The sequence below is a fragment of the Eulemur rufifrons genome, chromosome 28 (genome assembly GCF_041146395.1).
Source record: "Eulemur rufifrons isolate Redbay chromosome 28, OSU_ERuf_1, whole genome shotgun sequence".
In the NCBI taxonomy this organism is placed as follows: domain Eukaryota; kingdom Metazoa; phylum Chordata; class Mammalia; order Primates; family Lemuridae; genus Eulemur; species Eulemur rufifrons.
Window position 1 is genome coordinate 14,912,371 of NC_091010.1, and position 13,736 is coordinate 14,926,106.

General features: G+C 35.4%; 1 protein-coding gene across 6 annotated transcripts in view; it reads left to right on the forward strand.

Moving 5' to 3' along the window:
• Positions 1 to 13,736, forward strand: part of ADK (adenosine kinase) — a 519,965-nt gene that overhangs the window by 473,504 nt on the left and 32,725 nt on the right. For all 6 annotated transcript variants that reach the window (XM_069461107.1, XM_069461112.1, XM_069461110.1 and 3 more), the window contains one exon: positions 8,646 to 8,732. In XM_069461107.1, the coding sequence (XP_069317208.1) occupies positions 8,646 to 8,732 (87 nt within the window). The remainder of the gene's footprint in view (positions 1 to 8,645; positions 8,733 to 13,736) is intronic.

The window sequence follows — 13,736 nt, forward strand, 5'->3', positions numbered from 1 at the left end:
CTTGATATGTGCTCAGGAATGAAAAAGCATGGCCTGTTTGGGAAATTATGAGTACAACCAAAAAGTAGCCACAAGTCAGGGAATGGCAAAAGATGAAGTGTGAACAGTAAGCTGAATTCATATCCTAGAATTAAGACTTCATTCAGTAAAGAACCATTGAAGGGTTTTTATTTTAACAGGGAAATAACATGATCAGATTTGTATTCATGAAAAATGACTCTGTTCATTCAACAAATATTTATTGAGCACCTATAATGTGCCAGGCATTTGTTGTTCTGGATGCTAGAGATCATCAGACAAATTATTGCCTTTTCTATAGCTGTCTTACCTAGGCAGCCAAGTTTTGTGCCATGAGCCCTAGTTTCTTCCCTGTGCACAGCTGATTGAACCTCACAAAGTTAGACAATCCGTAGATGACCAGTGACCTGTGAGCTAAACCAATAGAGGAAACCAGTTCTCATAGATAAGACAATGGAGCAGATTCACATAAAGAAGCAGAGAGAGAACAGGTTGAAATGAACTGCTTTACAGTAAGATTAAAGTCATATGCTTTATTAAAAATATCAGAAACTGCTTACAGAAAAAAAATATTCACCACCCAGACACACTAAACAAAGGCATTTTAGAGCAGTAATTCTATCTATCATTTTCTTGGTCACTTTTCTATGAAAAACTATTTTCGTATGCAGAGCAACTATTCATTTATTCTCTTGTCTACATTCAGCACTGAAGACTTCAACTGGAATAAACTTGAAACATTCGTAGAACATTAGAAGAAAATGTGAACAAACTAAAAGACTTTACCACAAACAGTAATATCAAGTCAAATAGTCCACAAAGTCAAAACCATGCCTTCAGAAGCAGCAATTTTAAATGAGACCTAAATCCCCTATACCCAAAAGTTTCGTTTTAAGATTAATAATATTCTTGTCCATTTAATCATAAAAAAGACTTAGAGTGCTCACTTTGTACCAACTTTTACTCTAAGACTCTGCGGTCCCCAACCCCCAGGCTGTGGACTGGTTCTGGTCTATGGCCTGTTAGGAACTGGGCCACAGAGTAGGTGGTGAGCAGCAGGTGAGCGAGTGAAGCTTCATCTGTATTTACAGCCGCTCCCCATTGCTCACATCACCACTTGAGCTCTGCCTCTTGTCAGATCAGTCACCGTCTCCCATCACCCCCAGATGCGACCATCTAGTTGCAGGAAAACAAGCTCAGGGCTCCCACTGATTCTGCATTATGGTGAATTGTATACTTATTTCATTATATATTACAATGTAATAATAATAGGAATAAAGTGCACAATAAATGTAATGTGCTTGAATCATCCCGAAACCATCCCCTCCCCACCCCAGTCTGTGGAAAAATTGTCTTCCATGAAACCGGTCCTTGGTGCCAAAAAAGTTGGGGACTGCTGTTCCAAGTGCTTTACATGTATTAACTAATTTACTGCTCACAATAACTTTGTAATTGTTATTATTGTATGAGAAAATTGAGGCATAGAAGATTTAACTTGGTTACCAGATAGTAAATGGCAAAGTTGAAATATGAACCCAAGCAGTCTGGTTCATACTTGTAACCACAATGTTACACTGCTTCTGTTCTCTATGGAGTATTTGTCAATTTAATTTTGTCAAATTTAGTCAGTACCAGGCTTAAGGGAATTTAAATGTCAGTTAACTGCTGTATGCTGTTTAATCAAATCTGTTTTGTCCATGACCATCTTTTTTTCAGAAAAATGGTGGCACCATTGCTTGAGTGGCAACTTTGGAATCATATTTTACCACTTACCTCCCATTTGTTTTGCCCCAAAGTCCTGCCTTTGCCATAGGACCCTAGGCAGTTGGCAAACTCTGAGCCTCAATGTCTTTGTTTATAAAATCAGGTCAATAATACCTAATTCATGGGATTGCAGTGAGAATGAATTACATGACTATTCTTGTGTAATATATAAATGCTTAAATATAATATGTAAGTGCTTTATAAATATAGTATGTAAAGCACTAGATGCAGTACTTTTTCACTTAAAAAACCACAGTTGCATTTCTTTGCCTGATGCATCAAATCCAGATTTTTGCTGGCTTTCAAAGTCTCCCTAGAAATGGCTAGACCCCACCCATCTTGCTTTATTTTTTGCCTTACCTGGGACATAAACTTTCTTCTCTCTCTAGTTCTCCTGGAACATACACACCTTTCTTTTCCTCTCTTCTTTACTATCCGCATCTTTAAGACCTAGCTTAAGCTCAGTCTTCTCCATGAAACCATCTCCAGTTAATTAAACTCATATTGTTTCTTCCCTTCCTTGAACTCCCGTTGCGGCTATAATGGGTATTACATTGTATGATACTTTATAAATTCTTTCACATATGCTAGATTTCTCTTTCCATCTAGATTCTAAACTACTTGAGGAGATAGATCCTGTCTTAATATTTCTCCTGTATCTCCCCCAAAGGATCTAACAGTATGAAGAGCTCATAGCTATTGTTCAACAAATACTTATTGTCTGATTGAAGAAAATAAGCTCCTAAGAATACCTTATAAAATTATATAGGGCTTTATATTTGACAGGGTATTTTTATAATGTTGTTATTACTTAATCCATATAGTAGTCACAGAAAATAGGTGCAGCAAGTATTATCTTCATTTTTTAAGTAATAAAAACTGAGTTTTTTGTTGTGTTTTTTTTTTTTTTGAGACAGTCTCACTCTGTTGCCCGGGTGGGCTAGAGTCGCATGGCGTCAGCCTAGCTCACAGCAACCTCAAACTCCTGGGCTCAAGCGATCCTCCTGCCTCAGCCTCCCGAGTAGCTGGGACTACAGACATGTGCCACCATGCCCAGCTAATTTTTTCTATATATTTTTAGTTGTCCAGCTAATTTCTTTCTATTTTTCTTAGTAGAGACGGGGTCTCGCTCTTGCTCAGGCTGGTCTCAAACTCCTGAGCTCAAACAATCCGCCCACCTCGGCCTCCCAGAGTGCTAGGATTACAGGCATGAGCCACCACACCTGGCCCAAAAACCGAGTTTAAGTTACATGGTGACTTGCCTAAGGTTTCTTGATAAGTACCATCATTGACCCTGCTCCCAACCTGCACCATTCCAGTCCATTCTCTATAAGGCTGACAGAATAATCTTTTTAAATCAAAGATGGGATTGTGTCACTCCCTTGTTTAAAACCTTCCAATGGTTTTCCATTTTATGTAGAATGAAATCCTATAACCACCCCCCCCCAACATTCACCATACTGTAGTTACAGTGGCCGTCTCTACCTTAAACAGGCTTAGTTCACCAAGCTTGCTGCCAGCCCAGGACCTCTGCACTTGAATTTTCTACCCCCATGGATGGATCTTCTTGCCCTTGAAGTCTCAACTCAAATATCACCTCCTCAGTGAGGAAGTAACACTCTCCCCCTCTGTCACACTTCATCACATTATCCTGTTTTATTTTCTCTGTGGCTTCTATTAATATCTCAGCTTACCTTGTTCATTTGTTACTTGTGCATTGTCTATCCCCACTAGAATGTAGGCCCCATAAAAGCAGTTTTTATTTGTCCAGTTCACATCTGTATTCCCAGTTCCTAATAGAGTACCTGACACATGATAGGCTCTTAATACATATTTGTTAAATAAAATAGCTGAGCCAAAACCAGACTAAAAACCATGGGGTTTTTTACTCCTAATCTAGCATACTTCCCACCATTTCATTTATCCGGCTTTTCATGAAAGTACTTATATTAAATACCTTTTGGAACTACAATAAGAATTGATGTTCAGAATAATGACATTAAGATGTGCCGTAGGATTCTCTATTATCAAAGAAAAATTTCATTCAGTTCAATAAACTAAACTAATTAAAGCAGAGATGTCATGGTATATTATTATATTATATTAATACATTTAGAAAGATTTCCAACTAAAAAGACTTTCTGCTTTTTCTTTAGTTAACTAGAAAATTAAATTAACTCAGAGCTCTTCATTCCCCAAAAGTCCTTGTTAATTAGGATTGTTCTATAAATCTCTATTATTAGCAGAGTTTGTCATCTGTTTCATTACCCTGTTTATTAGGGCAGTCTGAGCAGGGTGTCTTTGCTCATATCCTGATATGTGTGTCCTAATGAAAAGAAAAGCATTTCCTGGATTCTCATTTTTTTCCTATTCTTTGACATAGGCATATTTCATGCTATTAGCTTAACAACTTAGTTTCCTTGTATCAGTTCCCTATATAAAGTAGGAATGATATTACTGACTTGGCTATTAAGCAAAGTAATTAAATTTAAGGTCTGTTTAAAATGAAAGTATTAATGCTTCACAACATCGTTTATAATAATAGAAGAATGAAAATAACCTAAAAGTCCATCAGTAAAGGACTGGTTAAATAAATTGTAGTATATCCATACAATGGACTATTATGCAGTGATAAAAAAAAATGATGAGAATATTCTCTGTTTACCAATATAGAAAGATCTCCAAGTGAAAAAAATATGGCCCAGAGCAGCCTGAATAGTATGATACCTTTTTTTGGGGGGGGGAAGGTGGGGGGGGATAAGAATGTGTTTTGCTTGTATATGCATAGAGAAATTCTGGAAGCAATAAAAATGATAACCAGATTGGAAAGTAGAAGGAATGGAAACCAGATAAATGGGAGAGGGGGAAGAGGGAGATTTTATAACATACCTTTTCATATTTTTTATATTTTTGAAACATATGAATACATTACCTATTCAAAAAGTTGAAAACAAGCACAACTAAAAGCAATAGGTGATTTTTGCAATATGTGACTGAATTCTGTAAAAAAAAAAAAATCGCTACAAAAGACATTAGGATAATTAACAAAATTGGAATATGGACTATAGATTAGATAAAATTAAAATTTTTTTCTAAATTTATCAACTATACCCTGGTTACCTAACATAATATCCTTGTTCTTAAAAAACGCACACTGAAGTAATAAGAGATAAAGGGCATAATTTATGTAACCTATGCTCAAAAGGTTTGAAAGAATAAATAATGCTATACATACATAGGAGGAAAGATAAAACAAATGTGGCAAAATGTTAAAAACTGTTGAATCTGGATAGATATTACATGAGAATTATCTGTATTCTTGGAACTTTTCTGTTAGTTTAAAATTATTTCCAAATAAAAGGTTAAAAAACAAATAAATGAAAACATTAATACTCTGGAAATTACCTCATTATAAGGAATGGTCAAGATACGGGAGCCTCTTATAAGAATCTTAAGTGTTCTTATTTTTCCTAGTCATACTTTTCACTTTCTGGTGAAGTTTTTGCTATCACTTTTCTGTCTCTTCCATGCCTGTTGATGCTGGATCAGTAGCAATGGCAGAGGTGGTGCCTACAGTCTACCTAGAGATTAAAAAGCATCTATCTACCTGCCTTTCAACCTGCTGTGGATCTTTTCCAGTATATCTTCTCTACAGTTTAGGAGGACATCAACAAAACAGTAACAAAATACCTTGAACAAAATTTTCTAAGAATATTATAATAATCATGAGGTTATATGGATATAATGTTAAAATATATAATTAATTTAGTGGAAGTGAAGGTACAGAAACATTTAATCTAATTGTTTAGCACTGAGTGACTGAATTTTTATTATTTTTCAGTTAGATACTGTAATGGTACAAACTTAACCATCTCTACTATTATTGACTTGGCATTATATAATAGATGCATGAAGATGTTTTCATTGTAGCTAGAGTGGCCTCTTAAGTGATTAGGCAGTGAAGCTTGTCCTCATAGTAAAGTGAAGAGTAAATTATTTGTTTATATAGACTGTCTGGAGAATGTAGAAGACTGATTATTTTGTAATCTGAGTAAGCTAAATTTCATTGTTTTGAATGACGGTTACCCTGAAGGTCTTAACTAATAAATGACACAAACAAAATCTGGTATCAACTGAATTGTTAGTGCTTGTTTCCTATCTGCTTAGGGAAGCTCATAATTTAGTGTGGTTTTGTAGAAGTCTGAGAAATAGGAATAATAATTATTCCCAATTCTTTTCCTTCTCACTTTATGAAGAGTTTGCAAAGAATTGAGAAATAATTGCTATGACTTATTTTAAGCTAAGTAGAAGTACTTGATCAAAACTAATAGTGCCATTTTCTACAATTAGGGCAGAAAGCTAGTTTTTGCTACTTGTTGCCACAGCTACTCCAGGCCCATTTCATGCCTAAGAAAATTGGTTCCCGTGAGAGTCACGTGAGTGAGTGTCTTGGGCTTCATTGGCTGAAAATGTCCGTTCCTATAAGCGTATCTTCAGATTTAGTGAATGTACTTCATATGTTCATATGGTAAATTGCCTAGAATGGCTATGGGATAGGTCATGCTGGTGAATGCCATTTAGTTAGTTTAGTTAGTTGTGTGATTTTTTTTAATAGTTCTGTAAACCAGCTTAGATCATCACATTTCAAAAAAAAACAGAACATACCAAAAATGTAATTGATTGTAAATAGTATTGAACATTTTTAAATCCTTCTTCCATGACTAGAACATATTTCAGGATCTTGCAGATTTTCAGGGTCATTATTTTGAAAGGAGTTCTCATAGTGCTCTAGATATAGAAAATAATGAAAACTGAGCTGTATCTGTACTGAATTTGTGACATCTTTTGCATACATGATATTTTTATATACTTATTTGTCTAGTGAGTATAAAAGGTGGAAAACAATTCTGCTTTACATATCAGGAAATTGAACTTCAGATAACATCTAAGAATAAAGTATATCAATGATCTACACATACATCCAGAAAAAAAAATTTAGTAAAATTGCATTTATTTAGAATTTTCAGCAATTTAGACCAAGAAATCATGATTCTTAAGAACAAAGCTCAAAATAATCTCTTCCATTGTAAATTACATTTTATAAAGATTATGCAATCAAAAATGAATAACTGTTTCAAACAACTCAGGGAATTATATGTAATTGTGACTTACAATTTATACATAATTATTTCCAAATCTGTAAATCTAGTAATTAATTCTTATATTATCTAAAATGTTTTATAGACATGTTATATTATTACATAATGTAACCTATTATAAAGAGTAATGGTGTCATTAACTTAACTGATTTTACTTATTTAGGGCCTGTTTTTTCTTATATATGATAGTTTATGGTTGTTAGTTCCCTTTATAGTATGGTTTGTACTTGGAAGTAATAAAACCAGATTTCTTTATAAATATTTATGGTACAGACCTTTTCCTAAATCAGACTACAGCCCTTTCCCAATTATTTCTAATAAAATCTGCTTACGTCTTTTTTCTTTTTTTTTCTTGGCCTGTGTAACAGTATGTATTACATACTCCCTAGAAAATTTAGTCTTGGATATTTATGCCGTAACTTGCAATTAATCAAAATCTTGTTAACTGCTATGTAGTCCCTAGTGTTACAAAATGTAAAAAGTTTAGTTACTTAAAGAGTTTAAATAGATGCTTCTGGTATGGAAGTTTTTAGCATCTATAGTCAAAAGCAATCACTAAGTAAATGAATCCTCTTCTTCAATGTCAATATTTCCAGTAGGATCTTTTTTCATTAACATATCTATGTTTATCTCTTGTTGAAAGTATCCACTAATAGCAGGTAGCAAAAAGCAGGCAGAATATGCTTTTTAAGATTCTTAAGGTTCTCAAGATTGCCTTTTTCCTCTTGATGTTGATCTTTAGTGAAATTGAAGTTTACAAATCTTTAGCCACATCTCTCCCCATATGGATGCAAATTTGTGATTTCAGAAGTTCCAGCCCCCAATAAGAAACTCTATCCAATCATTTGCAGATGTCCTCTAAGCCATAGTTCATCACAATTAACTCCATGCCACTGTTATGTGCCACATTTAAAGTATTAAATTAGGTTACTCTATAGTCAAAACAACCTAGCCCTGGTCCAGACTGCTCTAGGACATCTGGAGCACTGTCCTAGAGCTGGCTGCACTGTCCCTTCTGTTCTGCCCATGCATTTAGTGCTATCTTTTCCTTTTGCTAGTTGATAGATAGTGACTCCTTTGCAAAACATAACTAGATTAGGTTATTTGTAATCAGCAAACTAAAATCAATAATTATTGACATTGGCATGAACTATTGTAACAGAAGAGTAGTAATGTTTTTATTGTGCCGTTGTGATTTTCTATAGAGAAACATCCAAGATTCATTTTTATATATATTTTATATATATATATATATATTTTTTTTTTTTTTTTAACTTACAGCTCTTTAACTGTGTCCAAAATTCCACCACCAGGAATGCAGTCAGGCTTAAAGCTTTATTAGAGACCCATGATCCAATCCATAGCTTCCTGTAGCTCTTAGTTTCTGTTCAATCCTTTGTATTATCAAAAAAGGTATTGCTACCGTTTACAGTCATTCAAAAAAAAAAATGTGAACTACCTAGGTATGTATAACTCTCACAAGACACATACAGCAGCATCTATATGCTGAAAATTACAAAAAAGTATTACTTGCAGACGACTTTGCACCTCAGTTCCCAAGTGCTCACATACAGAATATGGAGCTCATGTCCTGTCTCTCTCTTTGAATGATGAGTGATGAAGGAGCTTCAAGCTTTACTGGTTGATTTTGTATTGAGTGTTACAAAGAGAAGTCAGTCTGCCTTTCTTTGGTTGTAATTGCAGATACTGAAGTCACTGCTTTCGCTGTCTTGGATCAAGACCAGAAAGAAATTATTGACACCAATGGAGCTGGAGATGCATTTGTTGGAGGTACAGACTAATTTATTTCATTCTTACTTATAAGTTAAACGTTTTAACCCTTGCTCTACCACATAATCAAGATTTATTAATTTAATAACTTTTAATTTCTTCTTTTAAATAACTTGTAATGTTCTTTCCATATGCTATCATTGTAAGTATTATAAGGGGATTTTACTGCAGGAAAAATATGTGTTTGGCAAAGATAATTTGCTATTATGCTGTACCCTAGTCATTTTCACAAGATTAATTGTATCTGTCAGAAAATTGCATAAACAAGCTGCATCAAGCACAGTATATAGTATTCATAGCCCTTCAGGCTTAAATGTTAGCACATTTTTGTTCATAAAAACAAGTTGTGGTGAATATTAAACAGCATGCTAATAACTAAGGACGATGTCTTTGGATGATATCCTTTGGTTAAAACATCTGCTTCTAATGCAATGGTGGGTGTTTATTATACTAAGAAGGGTTAATTTTTGCCTGATTTAGGCTCAGTAAGAACTGGCAAATTTTATAAGGACTAATCATTTTGGGAATGCATACTCAAAAATAAGATCAAGATAATTAGAAGATTTTTGGCTTGATGACTTAGATTGATCTAAAATCTAATTCAGAAGTTCTTTTGAAAAATCCAAATTTCTTCTAAGTGTATTAATTAAGCTAGGTTATGGTCCCTAGAAAGCTTTAGATTCCTGAAAGATAGCCCAAAGGGAGATTCCTGATCTCTGTTTCTTTCTCATAGCATGAAGCAAGACAAGGTATGGAGCTGGCCATTGTCCTCTTTCCCTGGAGGATAATTTGAGTCGTGGGGAACTTATTTAAGTTTGTGTGATGGTTTTAACTTAATATTGTCTTTTAAAAAATATTCTTTTAAGGCAGGCACAGTAGTTCACACCTATAATCCTAGCACTTTGAGAGGCCGAGGCAGGAGGACTGCTTGTGGTCAGGAGATCGAGACCAGCCTAAGCAAGGATAAGTCCTCATTTCTATAAAAAAAAAATAGAAAAATTAGCTGGGCATGGTGGTGCGCACTTGTAGTCCCAGCTACTAGGGAGGCTGAGGCAGAAGGATCATTTGAGCCCAGGAGTTTGAGGTTGCAGTGATCTATGATGATGCCACTACACTCCAGCCTGGGCAACAAAGCAAGACCCTGTCTTAAAAAAAAAAAAAAAAAAATTTTTTATTTTAATGGTCTTTTTACCAACATGAATTTTTCATTTTTCTTTCTCTGGAACTATTCATGCCCTGTCTTAAATGAACTGTGAAGATGCCCCATGCCCTATATTCTTTGGAAAGAGTACATACCACAGATAACATTCTACTTTACCATTGTGCTTGCATTTTTTTATTTCCTTGCTCTGAAAGGCTTCATTATTGGTAATATTAGAGTACTTTGTGGCTAGTTTTCCTATTCCATACTCTTCAGAGCTATACTATGCAATCTAAAAATATTTTGTTCTGAATTAAGCCATATTCTATAATACATTAAGGAAACACTAGTAATTTCTTAGTTAGAAATTGGTTAAACCAGGAATCTTAGTCTAGAAACTTTTAAACTTGTACTCCATATGTGCATTAAGTTTTTAAAATCTTTAAGCAGTAAATATGCTATTTCTTTAACATTCAGTAAAATACCAAATGAGGCCATCATAGATATGCGTAGTTAGTACATCTGGCCCTGGGGTACTGGGCTTCCTGGCCCTGCAACAATAGATTCTCTTATAGACACCTACCTGTAATGCTACCGGTACAAGGCAAGAACATACAGACTTTTTGAGGGAGAGGCCATTCTTAAGAGACTACCATTTGTATTGTGGCCAGAATGATAAACTACTTCATCAAAGCAGTTGTGATTTTTGTTAGAGGATTTTCAACCTCTTTTTATCCCACTCCACTTGCCTAACCTCATTATATTTACTGTTATGGTACAGTTAAGTAAGTAAAAAAGAAATAGAGTGTGGAACAGGGGTTCACAACCTTTTGTTTGTAAAGGGTCAGAGAGTGAACATTTTAGGCTTTTCAAGCCACATGCTGTATTGCATAGTCTTCTTGTTTTGTTTGCTTGCTTGCTTTGTATTTTTTACAAGACTTTGAAAATGTGAAATCTTTCTTAGCTTTCCAGCTGTGCAAAAACAGACCACAGGCTAGATTTGGCCCACAGGCTATAGGTTGCCAACCCCTTGGGTAAGCATTGGCAGCTTCCTCACTTTATTCATTTCTGGCATATCTGACTCCAAACACTGGATTTCACTACATACTGTAGAAGTCAGAATAGAGAAAGGAGAAGGCAGGCAGAAACCAGGAAGGACTTCACTGGTAATTCTTCAGTTAGCCATTTTTCTCACTTTAAACCTACTCAGTTACTAGGGTAATCAGACCCCGAAACACTGGGTCATGCAATGAGATGAACACCTGTGTCAGTTTATCAATGGGATACTTATGTTGGCATATTCAGCACATTCTGTCAACGTGAGTCAAGCTACAACATAATTACTGATGAGAAAACGGGGGTAAAGATAGGTTAGGTAACATGCCCATAGTCTCATAGCTATAGGGTGGCAGAGCCAGGGTTCAAACGCAGGCAGTCTGGCTCCAGAGTCAATGCTCTTACTCACTGCACGTTATTGCTTCTCTAGACATTTAGGGAAATATCATCATTAGAACTGAGTACCACAGACCAGCTTTCCTGACAAAAGCTGGTTTCACCAAAGAGAACCTTCCTATTATCTGAATAGATGACTTCATTTATTGAAGGGGGCTTTTGTTATGTGATAGGGTTCTGAGGACTGTGAGGTAAGATTGTTGCAGAAAAGAAAGAAACTGAAAGGGAAGAGAATCGAAGAACAATGGTCCCTGGTGAATTTGAACCAAGAGCTTTTTGCTAAGCAGTAAAATTGATTGCACTACAGAGATACAGAAAGCCAGATCATAAACTGCTTGCTTAGCATGGACTCTAAATGAGGGAAGTAATGTGAATCAACTGTTTAACAGCACCAGGCTAAGCTACCTGATGCATGCATCTTACAATAGAGAGGGTCTAGTAATACTAAAAAATCCATTGGTTAAAACCCCCTGCTCCCATCTCCACGCTGGTGAGAGCCTTTTTACTAGGAATAAAAATAACTCCAGCTGTTGAAGACTCCCTCTGCCTTGGACATGAATCTGCGGAGAAGCAGTGGCAACTTTTACATTTACTATGTGGTTTCTTTTTCTTTGCTTCATTGCCCAATTAACATATCTCCTTTCTGATTGACACATTCTATATTTGGGTAGTTAATATATTCATCCTGTTACTTTCAAGTTTTGCTGGCCTAAGAGTATTTCTGTCTTTTCTGACTTTGCATATCTATATATTCCAGTCTACTTTGTAGTAATTTAACTCTCTGAAGGACAATAATTTTCTTTCCATAAATTTCAAGTTTTTGGATAAAGCATCACTCCAGCTACCATGTGCTTAATTACCTATCCCAGTACCAGAGTGCCATGTGTTCCTTTTAGCCAGTTAAAAGATACACAACTACCTCATGGATTTTCATGTATAATTTTAAAACGAGTACCCCAAATGTACATAAATTAAATTCATAGTTCCATCTCAAGGATTTAGTGACAGTGACAAATCCCTCTAGCCTCTACAAGCATACCTCCTTGTTCTGTTTGGAAGTCTTAAGCACTTTGTAACATTTGCCTTTGTTTGTCGCTGGCCAGCTCTGATGGAACTAATCTTTTCACATTTTTCCTCAAAATCCCAAGTGTTAGGATTGTACCCTTGGAAATGGAGACAATTCTATAATCTCTAAGTATGATTTCCTAATTTCCCAGGTCAGGAGAAAATTTCTTCCTGTTGTCCTGCTGTGCTTTGTCACAGCAGGTCTGCCTTTTCATTTGAAATGCTCTTTGTCACTGCCATAGTGACAAATGGAAACATTGAGAACATTTTTGTGACAGGCACTGTCATTGTTCCTGGTGAAATCTCTTCCCCTGTGTCTTCCCAGTAAATGAAACCGAGAAGAAAAATCATAACAAATAACATGAAAGGAGACCTAATCAATATGTTCCCGCTGGGTTGTCAATACCAGCCTGTGTTAATCTAATATGATTTAGTCGTATGTTTTATGGCAGCTGTAGGAATATGGACTAGACCTACAAATCATCTTTAGACTAAGAGTAAGAACACCTTTGACAGATTATGTTCAGGCACATATATACAATTCCCAGATAAAAGACTAGCGACCTCACCCAGGACCAACATTTTTAGGATAAAAAAACCTTCATTAAGTGTGGTTAAGAACTATATATAGTTTGTAACATTTTATTTTGAATGATAGTAAGATAACTATGCTGCCTCTGAACACATTTTATTTTAAATATTCTTATGACAGCTTTAGCAGGGAAAATGTATTATTCCAAAAAGGATTACCTATGATATGCAAATGATTCAAGCCACTTAGCAATCACAATGTAAATAATTCTCCTATTTCCCATCTAATAAAAAAGAGCATTAATTTCACTCTCTAATTCATGTTTAGAAAAGAATTTTGGTTTAAAAAAAAAAAGTTTCCAGAACAAGGATGCCACTTTCTCTTCATGTAGCAGGCACCTGTCTATACTTCTGAGAGCCCTAGAGATTCTCTAATTATCTTCATATTTTCTGTCCTCATCTTTTTTGTTTGCTTCCAAACATTTGTAGCTTCTCCCCCCATTCTTCTTAGTTGCTGCTTCGTTCTGCTGTGCATAGAAAAGATGCAGAATTCTTGTGATTTTGTTTTTCTGCACCACCCTCTTCCTTTGCTTTCCAACTCAGAAGACTAGAAAATAATTTGGTGAGTGTTAAATATATTGTTTCTTACACGTCTTCCCTCCACAACTAAAACCTTCATATGACCCACTGTCTACTGAGGATTGACTAGGTGGTAACCAAGATGACAGCTACCTACTGCTGAACCACCCATGTCCACACCTTTCTTTGTCTTTGCACTCTTGTAGGACATCTTCTGTATTTTATTTCTTAAGCAG